Source organism: Struthio camelus, chromosome 2 (assembly GCF_040807025.1).
Source record: "Struthio camelus isolate bStrCam1 chromosome 2, bStrCam1.hap1, whole genome shotgun sequence".
In the NCBI taxonomy this organism is placed as follows: Eukaryota; Metazoa; Chordata; class Aves; order Struthioniformes; family Struthionidae; genus Struthio; species Struthio camelus.
The window spans coordinates 65315081-65339700 of NC_090943.1; the positions used below are offsets into that span (position 1 = coordinate 65315081).

At 35.2% G+C, this 24620-nt stretch overlaps 2 protein-coding genes across 5 annotated transcripts in view; one reads left to right on the forward strand and one right to left on the reverse strand.

The window, feature by feature from the left end:
* ZPBP (zona pellucida binding protein) overlaps positions 1–24620 on the reverse strand; it is a 33716-nt gene that overhangs the window by 8669 nt on the left and 427 nt on the right. The window contains exons 2-7 of one of the 4 annotated variants that reach the window (XM_068936107.1): positions 20113–20193; positions 16483–16608; positions 8842–8991; positions 6772–6990; positions 3913–3989; positions 1370–1547 (exon numbers count right to left, since the gene is read on the reverse strand). In XM_068936107.1, coding sequence (XP_068792208.1) covers positions 1370–1547; positions 3913–3989; positions 6772–6990; positions 8842–8991; positions 16483–16608; positions 20113–20193 — 831 coding nt within the window. The remainder of the gene's footprint in view (positions 1–1369; positions 1548–3912; positions 3990–6771; positions 6991–8841; positions 8992–16482; positions 16609–20112; positions 20194–24620) is intronic. The other 3 variants (XM_068936109.1, XM_068936108.1, XM_068936110.1) reach the window with 3 other exon arrangements.
* SPMIP7 (sperm microtubule inner protein 7) overlaps positions 17262–24620 on the forward strand; it is a 35734-nt gene continuing 28375 nt past the window's right edge. Inside the window, exons 1-2 of the mRNA XM_009681908.2 lie at positions 17262–18469; positions 21213–21756. The gene's annotated coding sequence lies outside the window, so the exon portion shown is untranslated. The remainder of the gene's footprint in view (positions 18470–21212; positions 21757–24620) is intronic.

Below are 24620 nucleotides of genomic sequence, written 5' to 3' on the forward strand. Positions count from 1 at the left end.
TAGAAGGTCAAATACTAATAACTATACATATTTACCACATGTTCTGGAGCTTTTCTTTTAAAAAAAGACTTCATAGGTTAACACCAAAATTATTTTGAAACATAAACAGCACTTTCTTAAATTATTAAAATATAATCATCTTTTAATATGCACATATGGATTGCTAAAGGCTGTTGTGTTGATGGGAACTAGCCTTTCCCAAAGGGAAAGAGAAAAGGAGGAAAGCCCATGACAGAACTAGAGTCTGTGCATAACTAAACTACTAAAAGGAAGATACCTTTTCTAAAAGTGATTTTAACGTACTTTTCCTTGAGATCACGTACAATAATAATATACAATAAATGCAATAAAATCTGTACGTATTTAACCCTTCCAAATGATTTGTTACGTTTTGCTGGAAGGCATCCATCAGCAAATCTAAGTTTCTTCTTGTAATGAGAAGAAATTGGAAAAACCAATCATAGGTAGAAATATTTCCCATGTCCATTTTACAGTCATCACACATTATGTTTTCTATTTTCTTGTATATTTTTAACATTTCTTTCTAAAGTATATTTCATTCTCTAAACCATCTTTGAAATGTAATCCAGTGTTTTCTTTTACCATCAAAAGCTTGACTACAGATTTATTCTATGTGTGTGTGTCTTCTGTTGTTCCTTTGAGACTTCAGCCTCAAGATTTGGTAATCATATGAATGGCGTTTTGTGGGGGGCGGGGGGAATATTTTTTAAAACAATCCAATCCTTAGTGTCAACAGACAGTGACCTTGCTTGTTTTAATATGTGGACTGGTGTGAGTAAAATTATCAGAATTCAGTCCACCCTTTTCCGTTTTATACAAAATGGATCACAAATATTCTCAAATTTAACTTTCTTTTGCAAAGCTATGTAAAGAGATTATTTCATCTAGACTGTCACTTTATTCGGGGCTAAAATGTAACATTTCAGTTTGTAAGAAAGCACTGCATTAGTATCCCTGCTTTTATAAATTTAAGAACAAAAATAATTCAGTCTTGTTTGTCTAACCTGAAAATAGCACTTAAAAGATATTTTGTCACGTTATGGACTTTTCTTGTGAACTCCAAGGAAAAGGTATGAACTTAATCTGATTGATTTTAATTTAAATCGTCCCTAGAAATTGGGAGTTTGGCTTCAGATGTAAATCCACAAGATCTTAAAAAAGATTTGCCCAAGGAATAACAGCCTCAGTAACAAATACTGGTTACCTTGACAGACATTACCAGCTCAAACCCAAAAAGCCCAAAGCAGTGTGGCTGAACAATTTTATGAAGTTGAAGAGCAAGTATTCAATCAGCGCAAAAGATATCTTAATAGTATTAAATATTTTGTATGATAAATTTGTCACGTACCACAACAATCCGGGCAGTCTGGATGTCTTAGAGGATTCATTCCATATCCTGGATAGCAGCGATCAACCCATACCATTTGCAGAGTACCTTCAATGTAGTATATTTCAGGCAGTGGTTCAGAACTTTTCCTCATAATTTCCACTTGTTGCTCAAAAAATTTCTCTATGAGGTATCTTGCCTGAATTGAAAGAATTTTTTTCAAAATCTTTGTAACAGAGAGGTAAAAATACACGAAAAGACCAAAGAACGTGCTTATGAGCTAGGATTGGCATAAGTTTTAAATGATGCACTAGTAGAGCTTTTGATTGTAGCTGATAGGTTGAATGGAAACCGCAGGACAATCTAGTATTCTTGGGTAAGTTATTTTTAATTTAGATAAACTCTGATCAATTAATACAACATCTCTGAAAGTGGTCAAGATTGTGCAAAAATAATTTTAAAAGCTAATCAGTGGCAGTTTTGCCTACATTACACATCTGCAGGCCAAAATCAATACTCTTGTAGTTTTCCCACCTGTATAAGTACCATTATTTAGGCTCATTTATATTTCAAAAATACTTTCTATCCATGTTAGCTGTCTCCATTCAATGAAAAAAAAATGCCAAGCGTTTCCTAGAACCAAGTAAACTAAAGCGATTATTATATCAATCAAATGTAATAACAGAAGACTATTTCCTTACTAAATAAGATTTGCTGAAATATAGTCCAAGATAGCAAAAAGATTATTTTCAATCAGTGCAGAACTAGCAGCATAAAATTACAGAAAAATTAGGATTCAAGGAAGCTTAACAGCATCCGTCCCAGGTCCCCAGCCAAAGGCAACATATACTTTTTAAAAGTTCTTTATTTTATCTGGATTTTTTTGGACAGCTTTTTATAAAGTGCCTTCCACTGGAATATTAAAGATATTAAGTCATCATAGTTAAATTAAAAATGTGAATTATAAACTAAGGGAGATAAAATATGTAACAAAGCCTATGCTTTGCCCATTAGCAACCTGAAAAAGTCTGACAGTAAGAACTATCAGTGCTGCATGTCCAGACTGTTCTTCATTTGTTCACAGGGATTAATTATATATTCAAAAAACTGAACCGAAAAAGAGGGAAAAAACTTCAGTAGGCTTGCAGAGTCCAATGCATACACAAATTACAAAAAGGGCAAAAACAAATTTGTTCCTGCAATCTTAATTTGACCCTCTTTTCTATATGAAAAAGATGAACTTTGATCATGAGCTTTTCTCACAAAATTTGGATTTTTTCAGTGGGCAGGATGGAAGTTGCTTAATGAATACCAAATATTTTAGACTTCCTAGCATCTTCCAGCAGAATCACAAAGCATGAGCTGTGTACCTGCTATTTCTTGACAATGGAGGGGAAGAGATAGATACTTCAAAATGGCATTCAAAACAAACACTGTACTGAACAGAGGGAGCGCCTAAACTTGGTTTAATACAAGGGAGCTTGTTTAGAGGAAGTCCACAGAAACACTGAGGTCAAGATTGTTTCTCCTTTCTACTTCCCTCTAGTCCTTAGTCCAAATTGCAGGATAATATATTCAGGATTCACAGAATCTTCTTCTGAATGTGGATGCATAAAAAAACCCCCTCTTTTAACCAGCTATCATCTCTTTGGAAAAAATGACCCAAAGAGAATCAAGCCCTAAACCTTCTATACAGCAGTATATAGAGGACTTCATCAGCATGTTTGTGACATGAAGCCTGTGTGAACTTCCATATGGATTGTGTTATGGAGCAGGTAAATGTGCGGAGAACAAGGCAGAAAGATGACTGCCAACGCAAAGATGCACTTGGCTAAATAGTACCCAGAAGGCTGTGACAGCAGCAGTATTTATCCTCCATAAATCAATAACGCCTTCCAGAAGTTCCTTAGCAATTCATCTCTCCTCTACAAGATATTTTCTGTGAAATTCCACCCTTTTCATGCCTTTCCTTCCTCTTTTTCTTTACCTCTTCTCTTCTCAGAGAAGAGAGGTCTTGCTCCTGTCCTTCCCTCCCCCTGTTTTCCTTTCCCCTCTAAGCATGTCCCTGTTAATTCTTCTGAATTAACAGCTATGGCATTCACCTAGAAAGTGAAAGTCTGGCTTCTGGTTCTCTACTGCAAGTGCCAAAAGTCTGCAAGCAGATACAATTTTACCAGATCAATAGTAAGATCACTTTAAAGTGATGAAAAGGCACTCTCCATTGCAAAAGAGCATGTTTAATATTTGTAAGTCACTGCACGTTCAAAGCTTCATGACTGTCCTGCTACTTTTCATCTTCATTATTTTACTTCTGTATAATTATCTCACTGCCTGTTATGAACGATATCAATACTGTTCTCAATACAGACTGATAATGTGACCTGCCTTATCTATAAGGCAAACAGAGTACTAATAATTTTAACTGATAAAAATTTTATATCCAATTGTTCCTTTCTAAATTTACTAAACAAAGTATGGTTTATGTTGATATTATACTTTTTTTTTTTAATTAGAGTAGCTTATTCCTGTTAGTTGCCTTTTTATTCCTCTATCATCTACTGTACCTTGCTTAATCTTTCAGATGTGTCACAAGTGCTTTGCTGACATGGTCTGTTGTTTTTTTCTTTGTCTAATGAAGCAACTGTAACAACATACAGTCTATTTACAGAGGAACAAAGTCAATGAAGTCAACACTAAGCTTTTTGTTTTTCTTCTTTTTGTGATTTACTGGTTTAAGATTCTGGTCATCTCTGACACAAGTATGTAAGAATTTCTTCCACATTTCAGATGTCTGATTTGCAACAATGTTTTTAAAAAGAAATCACATTACTGAAACTTCTATGTCTAGTTTTCAGTATACTTAAATATGTCATGGAGGCTGACATTTATTTGTAAATTCTGATGGCAAGGAAATGTATAATCTTGAAAGCTTCCCAAATTTGTAAATATTTGAATCCTTTCAATAGAAATAAGTTACCCCCTCTACAATTACCTGCCTCTCATTGTGCTTTTATACGCATTCAGGTTTAACACAGTCAGCCAGGAACTCCTACAGTTCAAGGTTCAGGCTAGTTCTGCAAGAAACCTGTATTTTCTCTCAAGAACAATCAGGAAAATATCTACTGCTCCTAAAGATACCACCTTCCCACCCCACCCCACCCCACCCTGGCAAGGGAGAGGGAATAGCAGTTTGATGGAACAAAAAGAATTACTTTAGTTCCTGCAGTTTTTCAGCCTGATTGGATTCATGTGGAATGTGACTTCTTCACAGATATGTCTACTGGAGCATTCTTCTTCTTGCATCTCAATTGCTGATATTTACCCACTCAACCCCTTCTATTCTCATAGGAATCCCTATGAGACACTGAACTGAAGGAAGATTTGAAGTATGGATTGAGGAAAAACACACAGTTACATTTTAGTAATCTATTTGCATGGGTCCATGTTCCTAATCAATTAACAAGTATCAACACGTTATGGTGAAGAGTTGAGAAATAGTTAAGTAAGAGGCTGAAAGACTGCTTTCCAGAACTGGCGTTAGATTTAGGAAGCCCGTATTAAGAACATTAATTATCTTTTAACATAAAGATCTATTAACATAAAGCACTTCAAATGAACTACCCATTGACTGGGGCTGCTTTACAGTTACTTTCAGGCTTTAAACACCTCTGTAATGGAAGTAATTTTTATGAAACACCAAACGCTGCTTAGAACTCAAAAAGTATTTTCTTAGACGTCAAGCTACTTAAGAATCTGTAGTTTACCACTGGCATGAATCAACCTTTAAATCCACCTGAAACTCTAACTGGAGGATTTCTCCTCCTAATGCTCAGACATTATGGAATGCATGCCTATTGGCTAAATCTCATTACATAGTCTCAATAACCCTAGAATTAATCTAAACTAATTATCCTGTCGGTAATGAGACTCTTCACATATGTCAGTGCTATCCATTACAAACACAGTCTTCAGAGGATCATGAATAAATAATAATTTGGTTGTTGTTTCTATAAGCAATTATATTTAGTTTTCAAGGAGGGGGAAAATGAAATGTAATCGGTATACTTGGTATACTTTGTTAAGAAAGGGTATATTCAAATTGCATGTCTTGAGAAACATAGTGACTAATCTAATACAAAATGTATGAAAAAAGTGGCCTTTTGAGAGTTTAGGAAATTAGAAACTAAGTTCAGGAAATTATTAAAGACGTTCTTAGGTACATTCAGCTCAACAATTAAAATATTTTATTGTATCTCTTTGGGATTTAGATCTTTTAATAACATAAAGTTCAAAGGAACTACCCACTGATTGGGACTGCTTTATAGTTACTTCCAAACTTCATTCACAGCATAAAGGAGTAGACTCTTTCATATGGTTTCAGAGTTCAGAAGGAATATTCTGAAAGAGTCTCAAAAAGAACAAAATATCTCCTTTGGATTGAGACCACACTGAGATTTCTGACTTCCACAGTTCTTGCATTTAGTGAAAAGCTGGTAATAGAAACATTTTATGAAAACTAATTAATGTTAAAGTGAAAATGTACTTTTAATAACGGAGCTTTATCAGAGGAAGGGGAGTACCTAAGACATTGAGCTCTTCACAGTCAGTCATTTATGTATAAACACATCCAGATATCACGCATCCTAACATTTTATAATGACTACTACACACATTATTACTACTTTCTGAAGCTCAGAAAGTATCCTTAAATAAATAATCCATAATTTAGTAACATCTATCTAAGCCAGGTACTTGCTTGCTTTTAATCATTATGGAAGAAAACTCTTATTACATCAAAGCCAACACACCATTTTTGGCAACTGTTTTACTGAGGTCTCCCTTAGGCTCCTATTGCTTTTTCTGAGGACAATAAAAAAAATTGAAAATTACAAAGCTTTCCTCTTCTTTTGTTGTCAGTTAAAGAAGGGAAGGTACTGAGATTCATCTCACTTAACTTTAGTTGTTGAATAGTTAGACATCCAGTCTTAGCCCATCATTTAAGAATTATTTGCAGAGACTGAGGCACACCTATGGAGTGATTTAGATGGGTAGATGAAAGTCATCTAGGGCATTAGAGAATGCCCACTATCAATCACTTTTCTTCCCATGGTGGTGTGGAAGAAGGGACATGATAATGTTTTATGATATAAAATTTCAAAATGCACTGATCTACCCCAGACTATAAAAAGTTCTATTGCTGCTCTGAAATCATGCAAAATACATACTTTTGAGTAGATCAGCTTATCTTTTGGCTAGTGACATGAATTTTGCATACAATACTTTGATGCATTTTTACAATCTAGAAACTTTATTATTAAACATGTACAATATTTTCTGAATATAAGTAGTAAATGTATTCCTTAAAAATAATTCTCATAACTATAAAAATGTTAAACATTCTTTAAAAACAAGGTAGATTTTACCTGAAAACGTAAAGTAGATTTCATTCTGTAGACCTGCTCTCTGCATTTTTACATGATGGCATTCTGACTTAATTAATGTAACCTCACAAGAAAGTTCAGCAACAAGTTTGCTTAGTACCTGAAGCAATGCTTTCTCAAAAGAAATGTTGTAAATACTGTTGCAGGGGGCTGCATGATACTGGGCTGTAAACTCATAGTAATAATTGGAATCAGAATAAGCTGCAGGAAAAAATATAAAAGATGATGAGTCCCATATATACCAAGTAAAAGGTAATTTCTCTGTTTGAAAATAAAATTGCCAATTTAAATCTTTAATTTGTAAACAAATTCTTTTTTGCACCCCCACAGAATTTTTAATGCTAGACTAACATATGCTGGGCCAGTTGGAAACACACTTACTTAAAGATATTTTTTACAAGTCAGCAGCCTTATTTATATCCACAGGCAAGTCTTTATCAGTGGGATTTTTTACTTTTTTAAACTAACAGGAAATTAAGTTAAGTAGGTTGCAAATTTCCTTTTAGTATATAGTAGAATATTTCATCTCACACATTACGTTCAGTTATAATAGTGTATTTTGTATTTCTTAGTTGACTGTCACAAAACTATTTTAAAGGGCTTAAAAACAGAATTCTCTTCCCCAGAGACTGATGGAAGATGCAATTAATAAGATGTACAGAAATTTCTTCTGTACAAGTATGGGTACCTGAACAAGCTACTGAATAGGTATGAAATTTACTTTTATGGATGGATCAGCTAGTTCACCTCTACCATGAAGCTAACTGTCTTTTACAAATATGCTAATATACCATAAAAAGCATTTTCTTACTTATTTCATGAAAACCGCTCTATCAGCCTAAAACTGTAGATCAACAGAGCAGCAGGTTAAAGGGCAATTCAAAAAACAGGGGTAACATAAGGAAGAATGGGGTTCATGGGGTGGGTAGAATTGTAGAAAAAAGAACATGGAGGGGGGAGAAAGAATGAAGAAGAAACTGAACCAGCTGAAAGAAAAAAGAAAAATAAAGCAGTAGAAAGTCCAGAATACGGTACCCAGTTAAGACAGGTCATTACATCTTCTGCCTTTCTCTTGCCTCCCCCAGTTCCTTTCCCTTGCTGCTACATATTCTGGATTTTTTGCATATTTGTATGAAACTTGAATTCTGTATGCTAATAGGTAGATTGGATCTTTGCTGAAGAACATAAGAATCCATTACTGAAAATGGTGGGTTTTCTGTAAATTTTTCTATCAGAAAGAACTGTGTTTCGAAGAAACTTCCTCTTTTTCAATTCAGTCCAGCAGACTAATTGCTACAAGTCACGGTTTTTCCATATTAGGGATTCTATGCCAAAGTCGAATTAATTTACGTCAGAGGTTAATTTAGGTCATTGTGCTCTATTCCAAATTTCTAAATGAGCATTACTTTGCATTTCAAACTTCAGGTCATAGTTCCTGCTGAAGGCAAATAGCAGCTTTTGCCTGAGTCTCTGCAAGAATAAAATAACTTCCTTTAAAGAAGAAGAGCTAGAAGTGAATAAATGACACTACCTCTACGGTCTTTCATTTTATCAAAGACTTTTTACTTCCTCACTGAAGGAAATGTAATCAGAACAGGAAAGAATGAGCTGCAAATATTACATAATTATATGATATGTACTCAAAAAACCACAACCATGTAACAGATTAAGGCTGATGTGAAACAAATCCATGTGGCTCTGTTACAATTAACTTTAGAAGGAGTAATTCGGTTTAAAATTGTACTATTTTTATGTTGTTGAGGATTACTGCCTACCCAATTCATTATGTGCCATTATGTTTTAGGTTTCTTTTAAAAAAGAACTGTATTTATAAATTTCTCAATCAAACAGTGTCTTCATTTAGGGCTCCGTAAATGACATTAAATGAACTGTCTGGTAGCAACTACTATTATAAATAATTTATCCTGAGAAACAGAATGACTTTACCTCTCCATGCTATATGCTGAATATGCCTACTTATTTAAAAACAGCAACATGCATTTTAAAATAATTTTCAAGGCAATAACACACTTACCAAGTTTGATAACTTACCATAAATAAGATATGTCATTATGAGGTTTTTAGCAGGTTGCTCTGCAGTTAGCTTATAAACGAGGGAACAAGTGTAAACTCCACTCTGGTTGGATTTGAAACGTTTAAACATTAAAGTTCCTGTTGGTGATATTTTCACACTGCTATTTTCTAGTAAATACAATAATGAAATAGGTTTAGCTGTTGTTACAAGAAAATGGAGAGAGAAGGCTCCAAATGGTTATTTACTCTTAAACTGCACAGAATAGTACTATTATGGATTCAGCTGAAGGCACAAAACTCCTTAGAAACTGAAACTGATTGAGTGTCACTCAGTTCAGCATTATGCAAACATGCCTTATTGCTGCTGAGCTTTTAAGAACCAGGTCATTATGTTTTTATTTGATCTCACCTACCTATTGTTTTCTACAATACCTAACCACTTTCAAGAGCAGAAAATGCCCAGAAACAGGCCAAAGTGAGCATATACTCTGTTTTTATAATTTTATCTTTATACAGTCACACTGACTAGTAACTTTCAGTCTTCAGGAAGTGCCTCTAACAATTAGCTGCTGTTGGTGTTTAACAAGCAGTAAACTTCAAAGTAGGACAGACAGGAAGTTTTAGCTAAACAAGGACTCTAGGACAGACATTAAAAAAAATCTTATGTACATACCAAAATAAGTTACGTATGTTTAAGATAGATAATCTTTCCGTGCAAAAAGATGCGTGCTGTTATGGAGACATAAGTCTGAAAAACAACTCCTTGGTTAATTCCAGGCAGAAGGGAAGTGGAATCCTATTTTACAGGACAAATTCTAAGTGCGGCTCTTTAATTAGGTTTTTAAAGAGAAAGAAAAGCACTGCTTGAGGTCAGACTTTGGGTGCTGATGATGCGCCATACAGCTGTCCCGTGTAGCCTGGATGTGGGTTACATGATGACAGTTGATTAGCCCTTTCCTGACTTGACAAGTCCTCAGGCAGTGACAATATAGATAAGAGTTTCTCAAATATACAGCCCATCTTGCTGGCAGCTGTCAAAGAAAACTTTGGGAACCCCTGGATTGGAGTTAATTATAACAGATTTCAAGGTAAAATACTCATTTTGATAGAGGCTTTTGAGAATGGTTTTCTGTTTCCATTGTCAGAGCCCAAAATAAAATTAAAAAAAAAAAAATCTCATTCACTTCCTAAATAATTTAGGCCTTTTAACATCTAGACTTTTACATCGCACTAGATGCAGATGCACCCCAATTTTCCTGGTATGAAAGAGATTTTAAGAAAGATACTGGAAAACAATAGCCTGATTAAAGTGCATCATTTGTATATACTTGGCAGGACAGTGGAGCACAACTTTGTTCCTCATGAAGCCATTTAAGCTTTTAATTAACTTAGTTTCTTTTAGTATCAGGAAAAATAGAGAGTACTATTAAAAAGACTGAAAGTGCAAAATTCTTTTGACAAGCTTGGGATTTCCCGTTAACCTAGGCTCTAAAATCAATGGCGCACTATCCTTTGTTTTTCAGGTGATGAAGAGGTTTTTAATATGAAGATGAACTACGGAAAATGTTAAGTCTATGAACTAAGATGTCATTTGCTGCTTTATGCTGGATAAATACTGTCTGAAAACCAGCACAGATTTAAGAACTATAGGTCAGATCTCTGAAGTGTTCAGCTGCCCTGTATCAGCCAAAAGAACCAACATGGTTAACTGACTGGATTGCAGGAGCACCTTTAAGATGTCTTGCATAAAGCTTTGCTATACCTATAAACTCCATTACTGAACTTCAAAAATGACAAGAAACCCGCCAAAGACAAAGCTTGGAAATCCAGTCAAGAGATTTGGGCATAAATATTTTTGGAAAATATATCAGTAGAGATAGGAAAGGAAGAGTTTTTCTGATGGATTGGGCTGCTGATTTTTAGAATTTTTTTCTACCTTGAACGCTTCCTATAAGAGAAAAGATCAGAATTTTAATATAATAACCATTAATTATTTTAACGCTATGTCTGTGGGCAAAGAATCTCCTTTTAGAGCATAAAATAAAGAGCTGTGATTTTTTTTTTAGTTTTATAAAAGAAATCACACTTAAAATTTCTTGCTCCATGGGACTACCTGGATGAATACTGCCCATGCAGATGAAGTTGGGTTCACAAAAAGGCCACTAGCTTTAAAATGAAATTTTAAAAATAATTAAATTATCCACACTTTGCTTAAATCTGTTTTTTTTTTTTTTACATGTTACTCTGCTGTGGTAGGATCAGTAAGATAGGTGAGCAAGACACATTCTGTGATTACATGACTGAATATGTCTCTATTACATGGGAGGCATTTCACATGCATGATGGACAAAAGGGAATATAATCAAGTTCAGAGGTTTCCTGGGGTCAGTGAAGACTGGCATGACTTAAAACAGAACTGAAATTCTTTTTTAACTTATGTTAAGAGAGGAAGTTAGATAATTTTCCAAGATCTTTAGGAATTTGAAGGATGCAAAAAGTTCCCATTTTATTGTCAACAGAGTTATGACTGTCAGAGTGTTGTGAGGGAGACTAAATTCCTTAACTTTCCATAACCTGTATAATTATATTTAAAACTAAGTATTCCTGTACTTTCATTTCTGTATTTTTTAAACTTAAAACCAGTAGACTAATTCTCCTTCCAGTTCTTTCAGGGCAAAAAAGAAATTACTCCCCATCCTCCCACCCCATCTCTTATTCAGACCAGTTTTATAGCAGACTAACTACTGTGATATGAAATCACGTCTTAAGAACAAAAGTAAATGACAGCAGAACTAGGCCAACAGGCTTTTCAGAAGCAGATTTTTTTCAGACATTCAGAAATGGGTATCAATCCAGATCTTAAATTCTAATCTTCAGATTAAACTACAAAGCATATTCAAATTTAAATATTTAATATGTAAAGATATTCAGATAGGTACATTTGGTGGTGAATTATGCATGGACAGGAACAAAAGCTAGTATATAATAAACAGGAATCCACCTGAAAAGTTTCTTAGGAGTGAAATGCTACATACTCTGTTTTTACAAAATTTCTCAGACAAGACTCTGACAGACTCATGTAACATGTAGGAGGGGATGCATCAGTTATAAGGATGGCATGAGTATGCAGATATAGACATCTGCTAAAAGCAGCTTCATATTTCCTCTGATTCTCCTTCCTTCCCTCTAAACAGAAGAACTGTTTGATATACCAAAAATAAGTTTTAGAATATCTGTGGTTTTAGATCATAATAGAGAGGCTGGCTGCAGATATTTAGTTTGTCAGTTGCTTTTGAAGTGCTTTGCTTTACAGAACTATAGTACACAGTTTTTTTTCTCTCCTGTAAAAGACAATCACAATCATTCCCTCACACCAATATTCCTTCCGTGCATGTATTAGGTAAGAATGTGTATTAAAAAGCAGTAACTTCTGCTAATCCAAGTTGCTGGATTTATTCTCACCAAATTAGAACAAGCTGATTCCAGTGTTAGTTTTAGCACATATTTTAAGATTGAATTGCTTGCTACTTAACCATTAACAACATCATCAAAAATGCCATTTTATGCAGTGAAATTTAAGATGCTGAACATGAAAAGTAATTATTTTAAAGGTTTTTTTCTCTACTTAAAGTACATCTTGAAAAACTCTTATTCTCAACTCACCTAATATCTGTTTAAAAACTTCAAAGTACAATTTCCAGATCTTAATACAGAAGAGCTGTTACGCTAACTCTGAAGAAAAATGACTTGTTAGTTTTAAAGTTATAATGATTTAAAATTACACTTTGTGCAGTATTTAATTTTTCATTACTCTTTCAACTGCACATAAGTGGACTTTGGAACTATCCGGGAATAAAGCTGCTTATTCAAAACAAAAAAGACCCCCCCCCGCTCTTTAATGGCTTCAGGAAAAAAAAGTTTACTGTTTTTGTGAGTTTTTACTGTAGTCACGATGTTACTAACTGTATACAGTTAGACAAAATTTTGGGGCACAAAACACCTTCTTAAGGTGTACCTCAGGAGCTGATGTGCCTGAAAAGGGGGGGGGGGTGCTTTTTTCAGCTATGATAGCAAGTACAATGAATGTACTGTGACTACAGATCTTATGCTGAAATAACTGCATTTATTTTGAAGTGTTTCAAGAAGCAGTATTTTTGTTAGCCTTTCCTATAACTGGACCCACAACTCTGTGTTCCCACTGAAAAGATTCTTTCCTTTCCAACAACCCCACTGACAAAGTATGAAATAATATATTATACAAGTTTAATTTCCTACTAATATGGAGACTCTCTATCATAGATATTGAATAGTGACTAGTCACTCTGAAACCCAGACAAATTTTGTCACTTGAGGTGGATTAGAACCTTTACGAATGGAGACCAGGCGATCATATTTTTTTTTACAAAGCAAACACTTCATAAGCTAGAAATTTAGATTGGTTTTTGTCTGTTTATACTTTCTATTCTCTATGTTGAAAAAGCAGGATGTGACAACAGACCTAGGAGACTGAGAAAGTAGCTTTGTGATATTTACCTAAAAAGTATTTTCCCTGTTGTGATGGCTGAAGCTGCTGATGTCCTCTCATTACCACTTTTTTAAAATAAGTTATTTTTCTAAAACCTCTCTCATCTCTAATAGAAAGTTATGTCAGAAAAACACAAGCTTTCTTCTTTTACTGAAACATTTTTGCTCTCCTGCTGCTGATTCTAGGATACTTAAAGCTTCCACAGAGCCAGGAACCCCTGCCACCCTAGGTTTTGTGCTAAGGTTGGCACAGCAACTTGGGATATTGCTGAAGCAATCTGCAGGAAGAAATTTAAACCTGTCTGAGGTCTCCATGGTTCTGTTCTACATAGTTAGCACTTTTAAAACTGCAGTCTGGGTAAGCAGAAGGCAGTAGAGAGAAAAGGCCAACTTCTTGTTAATTGTGAATATGGAGTTTGTGTTTGGCTGATCAGATCAAGCTCAGTATCAACACACATGACAATATCCCTGATAATGTATCTATCTGTCATGCCTAACAGACTGGCATCAAAATGTATCAGTTACAATGCAGGAGACACAGCTAACCAGTATATATCCATCCAAAGCTGGATGACCAATTTCACATAACATGACACAGCCCACAGCCTGAAATATAAGCAAAAATGCATATACCTTTTTCAGGCAAAAAACACTAAAAGTTCTTTCTCAAAGCTAAACCTGTTATCAGACTCAGAGCAAAAGCATAGTATAATGTTAATGTTATAGAAACGTGAAATACTCTATTAAAAAGGCTGGTATGTAGAGGATTAAGAACTAAGATTCACTATGGTGGAAATGGTATTTCACATTGTGTGACAGGAAGAAGTTACTTGAAAATATAAGAGGACCAAGGACAGAGTTCTTATAGACACTAGCATAGACTGAGAGGAAAGCAAATGGATTTGAAAACACTGCTATTGTAAAAGGATGAATGGTTCATAACCTGAACTGTAAACTAAAGGAAGTGATTAAAAAGTTTTATAAATGTCAACATTACCATGCTGAAAAGGAAATGACACTGAAAGGTAAATGAGATACACATGGAAGGAGACAAAAAACAACACTCAGATTACCTGCTAAAACTTGGAAAGATACTGCTGATTAGCAGATCATGGTCTCTAAGTTATCCTTTATCATCTGAGAAAAAGAACATATGTACGACTAGTCCAACATATTCCACTTAGAAACAGTGATTTGGCATTTTCATGCCATACTAACAGGTTAGGACAAGGATTTCTTTAGAGGCATCTTTCTGAAAAAATAAAGCCAGCTTTAAATTAGCTATGAGCAGATTAACCAGAAGTTGAAATTGGTAAGGGATGTGAAGGCCCAGCAAAAACAATGGCAGCAGAAGGAAAGCAACAAAAATGTTGACCCAGGGCAGAATGGAGTGGGAGAGCTACTGACAAAGGACATGGAGAACACTGAAGTGGTCAATGTCACCTTTGTTTCGGTCTTTCTTGACAAGGTCTGGTTTCCAGCCCCCCTGCCAGGCTCTCCCAGAGTTTAAGGGAGATACTCCTCTTCATAGAGCAGTATGGTGTTAGGGACTTACTTAAGCGGGCTGTACATACACAGCTTTATAGAACAGCATGAGACAGATCTGAGGATGCTGCCTAACTAATGATTGTTGTCTGTTTTTAAAGTCATGGTGATGAGGTCCCCAGTGACTGAAAAAAGGCAAACAATACAATGTTTCTTCAAAACAGGCAAGGAGGAGTATCCAGGGAATCACAGGTCAGTCAGCCTCACCTCAGTCCCTGCAAACATGGTGAAACAAGTCTTCCTGGAAGCCATTTCGAGGCACATGCATGAGAAGATAGCGATTGGGAACAGGCAGCATCGATCTGTCATGGGCAAATCATGCCTGACCAACCTGACTGCCTTCTGGAATTAAACGCCTGCCTCTGAGGATGAGGGAAAAGCAGTAAAGCAATAGGGGTCTACACTGAAAAAGTTCAGCAAGGCTTTGAACACAGCCCCCATTACATCCTTGTAGCCAAGCTAGGGACATATGGACTGGAAAAGTGGAATACAGGGTGAGTGAAAAATGGGCTGGATCATTGTTTAGCATAGAAGTAAATGGTTCAAAGTCTAACTCACACACAGTTATGAATGAGTGGCTTTCCTCAAGACTGAAAAAGGTACCAGTGCTGCTTAGCATCTTTACCAGTGACCTGGACCACAGGACAGAATGCCTTCTCATCGAGTATGCAGAAGACACTAAATTGAAGTGGAAGGAGACTGATAAACTGATACACTACAAGACTTTGCTGCCAATCAGAGAGACCCTGAAAGGCCAGAGGGGGAAAAAAAAAAGCCTCATGAAGTTCAACAGTTACAAATGCAAAATCCTGCACCTGGGACAGACTAACAGCAATAATGTAAGCAGTTGGGGATGAGATGGCTTGGAAACAGCTCTGCAGAAAAGGACCTGGGAGTCCTAGTGGACTTTGAACTGAACGTGAATCACAAACACACTTATGCAGCAATTAAAGCCAACTGTATACTGGGCTGCATAAGTAAGACTATAACCAGCATAGCAAAAGCGATTATTCCCCCCTACTCAGCAGTCATGAAGGCACTCTGGAACACTGTGTCCAGTTTTGACTCCACAGTACAAGACAGATGCTAACAAACCTAAAGTAATTCCAGCAGAAGGCCTCTGAGATGATCAGGGGACTGGAGCATATGAAAAGAGGCTGAGGAAACATTTTTAGCCTATAGAAGTCTAAGGAGGGAATTGCAGTCTTCCGCTACCTCGGGGGAGACGATGGAGCCAAACTGATTTTAAGATGCGCACAACAAAAGGACAAGAAGTAATGGTGACAAGTTGCAACGAGGGGAAATTATGAAAATTATGAAATTATTGCTTGCCATATGCCCTGCTCTGTCACCTGGTACTCTTCAAAGATGGCACCATTCTCTACAGAGATTTGCAGATGCCTTTCATTCCGATTATACTTTCTGAAAACTGAAAGTTAATTTATATGATATACATACACTCATAAAGTGTCCTGAGTTAGTCCTCCTTTTATGGTCCCACCTTCATAGCCTCCATGCTTCTTTTTTTTTTGGGGGGGGGGGGGTGGGTGGGAGGGGTGTCAGGGGGTATGTAAGAAACTAAATTCTCACCTGAAAGAATATTACCACCTGGTCCACGCCACTGGAATACGGGATCAATCAGTTCCAAGTTTCGCAGACGATTTGTAACACACAAAATACGTGGACCGTTTTGATTTAGCTTGACATAAACTTTGACTGAAAACAATTTGTTATCATTAGTAACATAATTATCAATGATATTCTAACAGTAAGCTATATCAATTTCAAGATATCAGTTCAAGGATAGTCTTGATGGAGTTGTAATTTTCGGACTGGTCCTGTTATACCTACTACCGAAATGAAATATTAAGTAGAGAGTTTTGTTTTCTCTGGGAAATCAAATTAAGAGAATTCTTTCTAGTTCCATATTTATTTGGTTGTGTAAAGAAGGACCACAATGCACTGCAACATCCTCTTAAATGAAGCATGGCACTTAATATGTTCTCACAAGCATGGGCTTCTGCAGTGTTCTCTCTCAGCTGGTGTATAATGCACATAGAGCAAGCTGCATTTCAGTATGTTGATCGAGGCTACTCAGACTTGGAAGCTTGCTTTTTCCATGCTATTAGCAATTGCCTTTTACCAGACTCTGTGCAATGCACTTGGTATTTGTTTAAAAAGTGGTTAGCATTGTACTAAATGCTGAGTTACCTATTGCTTAATTCAAATGTAACAAGATGGAAAGCAAACTGAATAAGGTAAATATTTACTCAGTCTTTTCCCATGGTAACAGAGGTGTGCATGTCTTGCATGAGATTTGTGGTGTACAGGTACTTCTAGCTCTTCAGTTGCTTCAAAAAACTGCAAGATTTGTATGGTCACAATCACTCTTAGAATATACAGCACTTCAGTATCTACAATTTGTTTTATTTCCCTTCCCCTAACATTCTGCAAAGCATTTGTGATCTTCAGAAACATGTGATGCTAGCTATTCATGCTCCAGTAAAGTTTAGACTTGACTATGGTACCGTACTCTGTATCAGGCTACCCCAATGCCATTGAAAAGCTACAACTAGTGTAAAATACTACAGTTAGTACAACTTTTCTGATTTGGAGAATCTATTAATTATCCAGACTGAATCAAATAAGCAAACTACCACAATATTAGTTTACCACTGGCTATTTCAGATTCCTTGCAAGTGGAAAACAGTCTACGTATTTGTTGCAGGAAGGGATTAATGCATGGAAAAACAGTTTGCCTTTTTCCATTACAGCAACTGGTAGTAATGCCACCATTAAGTGGTCTGTCCCCGCCAAATATGATTGTTTGCTTTCATTAAAAAATGAAAAGCCACTTACACTTGTGCTACTCAGTAAGTCATATTAAGTTGCTTAAACAGAACATAGATCCAGATTTAGCATTTAATAAACTTTAATAATGAATAATAATAGTTAATATATTTATAATTATAGTTGATACAACTTAATAATTTTAGAATTGTGATAGTCTTAACAGGAGATACGTTCATCTCATCTAATAATCAGCTTTTTACAGTAGCTTATATTGCAGAAAACAGCAAAGCCTATCTTTTCAATGGTATGGCAATATGCCATGGAAATAAAGTAATTAACACGGGAGGTTTCATTTTTTTTACCCTGAAGTATGAAAATTTATATTGAACTCTGCTTGCTAATGCAATGGCAAATGTGATCAATATTTTTCTATTGTAAATACTTCATACTTTTCCCCAAATTTACTAACCTACTGACTTTAATACTAGTCTACTGTGGCAAAATTCTATGTATTGCTTATCTCTTCCCTTTCATAATATAAACTACCAAGAGAAATCTTTAAAAACAGATTTCCTAGAATTGTTTCATCTATAGACAAAATTTAACAGGTCTAAGATCTGTACCAAAATAAGTCAAGGTATGTCTTCTTTTTTCACTCTCCCCCCAAACAGCAGAAGTTTTAGAGATAATCTGTGCATATTCACATTGCTGAATGAGTTAATAAAAAGAAATGCAGAGCTCCCATATCTACATAGTATACTACAATGTGAAGACACTGTTTCAGGTAAGATTGACTGTTCACTATTGTGCTGCACAACATCAGTACAGCATCTCATTGATAATAGCATTGTCTTTGGTTCTGGTGTTAAGTTCAAACGGAAGAAACTTGACTCTTTCTCCAACTGCAACATAAATATTGTAAATGCAATAATGAAAAAAAAAAAGGAAAAAAGAAAGGTGAGGGGAGCTGTTTTCTAACCTTTGTAGTTGTATATACTTTGAAAATGCCTTGCCCTTAAGGGCAGACAAGTACATTTCATTTTGTTTACCTCTCAAAGAAGTGCTTTCATTTGTTTTTGATATGTTTGTATTTTGGGAGAGAGAAGGGAAGAGAAATCATGTTTCCCAGCTGCCAACTGTATGATGCAAGGAACAAATGGAAAATGAAGGGACTACATATTTTGTAAACAGAGCTCACTGGGGGAAAAATACCACACAGGTTTCTGAGTTCACTTTCATTTGCAGTGTATGAAACCAAGAATTTTAAAAATTATAACCACCAATTTGAAACCAGATCTCACATTTTACAATGGAGCACTACAATCACCAAGCACTCAGCTCCATTAAGGTAGATCTTTCTCTGACAAGAAGCGCTATCCCGAACCTGAAGGAATATCCACAGAAATCTGGTTTTCCCTAAAAAATTGCATATTTGCCTAAAGACTCTTCCCAATAAATTCCCAACCATATGTGTGTTTGATCTCCCTGGCTGAAAAATGCTGCTGTGTTTGTGAACTGCTTTTACATATAGATCAGTTTGAAGAAATTACGTGTGCTAATTTCCTATATAATAGCCAATTTTGAAGAAACATGCTACAAAGAACTATGTGTATTTCCTGGAACAGGACTTTGTTTTAGCCTGAGGTTTGTTCTCCATTGTTATTCACTAATAGCCCTAGTGAAACCCACATGTTATTGTTCTCACATTCAGTAGAAAACTGAAAACTTTTGTATTTTATAATGACTAGCTATGCTGCCAGTAAAGCTATAATTGAAGAGCACAGATAGAGAAAAATATGAAGAAAAGCTTATCAAAATGAAACAGGTAATGTGTATTAGATGGAAGATAGTGACTAACTATCATATAGCAAGTATAGCAAGTATATAGCAAGTGAGGAACAGGCTGGTCCTTAATTTTTAGACTATCCAGTACTTGCTTTGTTTAATTAGCAAATAAAGTGATGACATATTCTGGAATTAAATGGATTTCACTTCAAAAAGAATTAATTCTTAACTCTTCTCAATTTTTTTTTGAGAAAATAACATGTATTTCATGTCTCGGGTTCTGTGCACATAACAAATAAGGCTAATAACATGCAGTCGAAGAAAGGAGTATTTCAAAGCAAGCCTCTTACAGCCAGGTGCAAGAAAGTACAAAGAATGTTATTTTTATAACTACTATGGAAAATAGTTTTCTTGGTTTCATAAAAATTATGCGCAAGAATAAAACTATAAAAAAGATAAATTACAAGGACAGAAGTAGATGCTGAGGGATGTGGCCTATTAAGTATACGTACTTCAGTTCAGAATTGTAATTAAGTCATTTAAAACTATTTAACAATAAACAATATGGTAAAGAAGGGCATTTTTCCTGGTAAAAACAATATTTTAACTGTAAATTGTTACATTACATTTAAAGAAAAATACCTGGAAATATGATAGATCCCACTATTTTTAAGTTACTGTCTCTTGGCTCTGCACTTCTTAAAAATCTCTTTGAGGATTGCGCTGTTAAAAGATAAAACAATTACAGTAATACAACAATTAAATCTACCTGAAAAAGCAAACATACTTTAGGTTACTCTATACCCTTAACGGACTTGCTTTTCAACAGACATTAAGTTAATACCTGTCTCATGTCTTACACAATGTATGATTCCCATTAAGGTGATGAAAAGTAATGGCATGACACAGAAAAGCATCCATATTATGAACAGCACTTCAGTTTAGCTTTAAACATATTCATAAGCTGTGCAAGAGAACTAACACATTTTAAACTGAGCCTATATGATAAGCACTGTCCAAAATGGAGATAAAAATGTAACTGCATTGTTGTGATACAGTCAGTCAGGGTGTTAATCTGAATTCTGACCATTAACGAGTTAATGAGCTTAGTTTTTGTTATTACTGTGATTTTCTTAAAATAGGTAAATTTGATATACACGTAGACTACTTAATATATTATACTACTTTAAAATTCTCATTTGCTTGTGATTTCTACACATGGTAATGTTGCCGAATCAAGTGTACTCATCCCAGTGTGAAACGTACGTTTGTCAAGCTGTGTACTAACAGAGTAACTAAGCTGAAACTGACTGTTAAATAAGCAGCTGATTTACTGATTAGAAGGAAGTCTTAGCATGACTAGCTCTATGTAAAAAGCAGTTAAGAGATCCCTTTCTTGATTCCCCTTGTTTTTACTTCAAAGGCTAAGTCTTCACGTTCTCTAGCAGGGTAGTAAACCTGTAGCAGCATTTCCCCAGGAAGCTTTTCAAATAGTAACAGCAAAACTAGCATATAGCCATAAAACATTAAAACCAGTATCAGCTAACTCAAAACAATCTACTACAGAAAAATTTTATGGCTTTTTTAATTTGCATTTCTTCTATTTTAAAAAGAGATTTAAAAAATTAAAAAAAATTTAATTGCAAAGCTTTGCAAGACATACAACACTTCTGAAAAAATAAAACTGAAGTATCTTTCAGCTGGGCATTCTAGTTCAAGTCAGATTTAAGTTTGTTTTACAGAGTTTCACGCAATACAGAATGTAAGCCAGCAGAAAGATAAGAACGGCTAGCCGACTGCTCTGTATTCTGCATTCTTTGTCTCCACCTCCTGTTTGGAAAGGACGTGTGTTACCATGAGGTAAGGCATGTTTGTGATTTCTCATTTTAGGGAGGAATCTGGAAAAGAAAGCAAGTAACACAGGTACAGAAAGCCTTTAATACAAAAGGCAGCAATAAAATAATGACTGTATCATTAGCAGCAATTATTTTATGAAGATGGTCTAAACAATTATGTGGCAGCAGATCAATGCTTGCTAACTTCATTTCAACGTTGACAAAGTAAAAGTAACAATAAATACTCTGGTAAACTGGCTTTAGGGGCCACAAGGGATCTGGGTTCCAGCCCCAGCTTTGTTTTAATTTATCTCAATTTGAGCAATAATGGCAAACTATCAGTTCACCCCATCTAATATATGATTGGTAATCATACTTCTCTACCTTACAGCATTGCTATGAAAGAGAGAAGCAAGGCTGATCCTCCAGCTTTCAGGAAAAGATAATCAAGGTAAGATAAAAAGGACTGTCTATACTCGTCATTTCAGAATGCAAGCAGAATGCTCAGTTCAAAATATTTAGGCAGCAGGAAAAAATAACACTTCACTTGGGAACAAAATCTGAGGGAAGATAATTGCAAGAGCAGTCTCAGGTATGACGGATTTCTGTGATTAACAGTTTAATTTACTTTGCAGTATTTTCTTTACTATGTGCAACTTCTACAACTTTGAGGAGTAACATTTTTCAAGTAACTTCACTTTCCCTAAAGACCTCCTACATGGCTTGGGGGTTGTTTTGGGGGTATGTTTTATTTATTTATTTATTTTTAAACTAGCATGGATTAAAATTTTCTCACTAGAATATTCGTGCCATGTCTTTTAGATTTCTGCTGCACTGAGAGAAACAAAAGTACTTTTTTCACTAAAGTCAGGTCCCAAAAGAACATAGGATCAGATTCTCCATTGACAGAAATCAGCATATTTGTTGTGATTTTAATAAAAGCATGCTCGTTTATATAAAATTATCAATCTTACCTGAAAAAAACTCCTCTTTTAAAATTCCTTTTGCCACTATTATCTATCCACATGATCCGTAAATATTTTATGGGCTGTTAGGTTGATGTATAGACCATAATTGGAAAGGAAAACCATAATCCACCAAAAAAGGATAAATTAATATCAGGAAAAAACTGAAAACAACAATCTCAAACAGAAAGGAAAGTCTTCAAAGTTTATAGAAAGAGACAAATGCACCTGGAAAAGTGAAGCACTGCAAACTGACAAATGGAAGACCCGATATAAACTGTTCATGGGATGGTTAGGTGATATTTAATCAACGCGATCAGGAAACAATTTTATTACAGTAATAACTTAAACCTAAAGATGGCGCTCTTGAACTACTAATACAAAAAGAACTGGGAAAAGTGGAAACAATGTAGTTACTGAAGAAAGATACATAAGACTGCTGGAATTATTTTTTGATGTTTTCAGTGACCTTGACTGTTAGATTTTGAGAAAGCTTAGATGCTGTTCTTCCATTTGTATACATACTTCATTCGCACAGCAGTCACTTCAAAAAGTAAATGTTTCTGTCCATATATGAATCCCAGTCCTTATATACTCTCCCTCCCTCACTTTTTATACTGAATTTTAAAGTATTTTTAAGCCTTTTTTCAGGTTTCCTACTTGAACTCCTTTGCTGTCCTCCTAGTCACCTTTGCACTTCCTGCATCAGTCTCTAGTGCAAATTATCTTCCCATTCTCACTTTCTATTTTAAGAGTTTGTATGATCACATTAAACAGACCACATTAAACTTATCATAGAAAATAAGGGGAAAAGAGTATGGAGACATCATAGAGTACCACAGAAAGAGCAATAAAAGACAATAGACAAAGGACAGCGAAAATGCTTAAACTGCATTTTTAACTCATTAAATAACATTCCATCTGTTCCTCTTCAACTTGCAACTGCACTTAACAGGTAGCGGGAAAAGCTAACCTTTATTCATTTTTAAGAAAAACAAAATCAGATTTCTGAATTAATTCCTCAAATAAGTTTTCATAGCAGCCCAATGCACTAGAAATATATTGGGCCTGGTTCCTCATTGCTTCGTACTTGGTACGGTCATAAACAAGCTGCAGGCAGCAGATCCTTTTGCAGAAGAAAATAGATAAAGAAAAATAGTCATACATCACTATCAGACTTAGGGAAGTAATTCAAACTAGGCCTGATTCAAACTTCACAGTTGCCTGAAGAGCCATTCAAGATGACTTGTTATTACTAGAATTCAAGGGTATATGTTTGCTGTGTAAAGTATTTATATTACTTAAGGATTCATCGAGTGACCGTAAAATCTTCTGGAGTAAATTCAACAGCTTTACTACTAATTTATGCCACTAAAGCTCGCCAAGGATTCTGCAGAGAGTTTGAGTTAAGTGTGAAATGCTAACACCCTGTTTTGGTACACTTTAAATCTGTTTGGCAGGGGTGTAAATTCTACATGAAAAACAAGAGCGAAATGAAGCTCATGTAATTCTCAGGTATTCTGTTGAGCGGGGGAAAATACTCAGTTCCAGATCAGAAGTAGCAGGTGGATTGTAACTGCACATACACGCAGCCTCCTCTGCTTCTCCCTGTTTCAGTGCCATGTAAAGAGGAGGTACCTTCCCAGTTCTTGTCCCAAGACAGAATCTGCTTAGGTTAAGGTTGACCAAATCAGCATTAATTCATATGCCCAATGAGTTGAAAGTGAATGCCATTCCCCACCTTTTAAGATTCACATAAAGTAATTCCACCATTTTATACAATATTTCAATATAAAGCTCTTTGTCTTAAAAGAAATATTACAGTAGCAAAATTAATCTTCAAAATAATTCATCAGAAAATTAAACTTTATCTCAAAATGGCAGTGGCAGGAAATAGTTTAAAATGAGCCTTAAATAATTCAACAATCAATTTATTAATAAAATACCATATTACTAGAATGCTCAACCGGCATAGTTTCAATTCATTTATTTAGAAATGAAAATGCTATGAAGTGATGGGAAAAGATTTAAGTTATGGTAATTGCTAAAAGTTGTTTTAATGTAATTATGTTTTGCAGTAATTTTTGTGGAGAGATTTCTGCAGCAAAAGAACATATAAATAGCAATGCTACTTACTTAAAGCAGTTATTTGGGCTTAATCATGCTAATAGTCAAGTGTTTTCCTATGTCAAAGTATTTTAATTACAGCTGGCGTTTCCAAGCTGGCTGTGCAGAAATATTACCATTTCTATTACTAGTCTTACAAAAGTCATATAGGGGAAACTGAACTTCAGTTTCTTATCCGTCTCAGTTAAGTTTGATAATTTTGAAAAAAAATTCCACAATATCT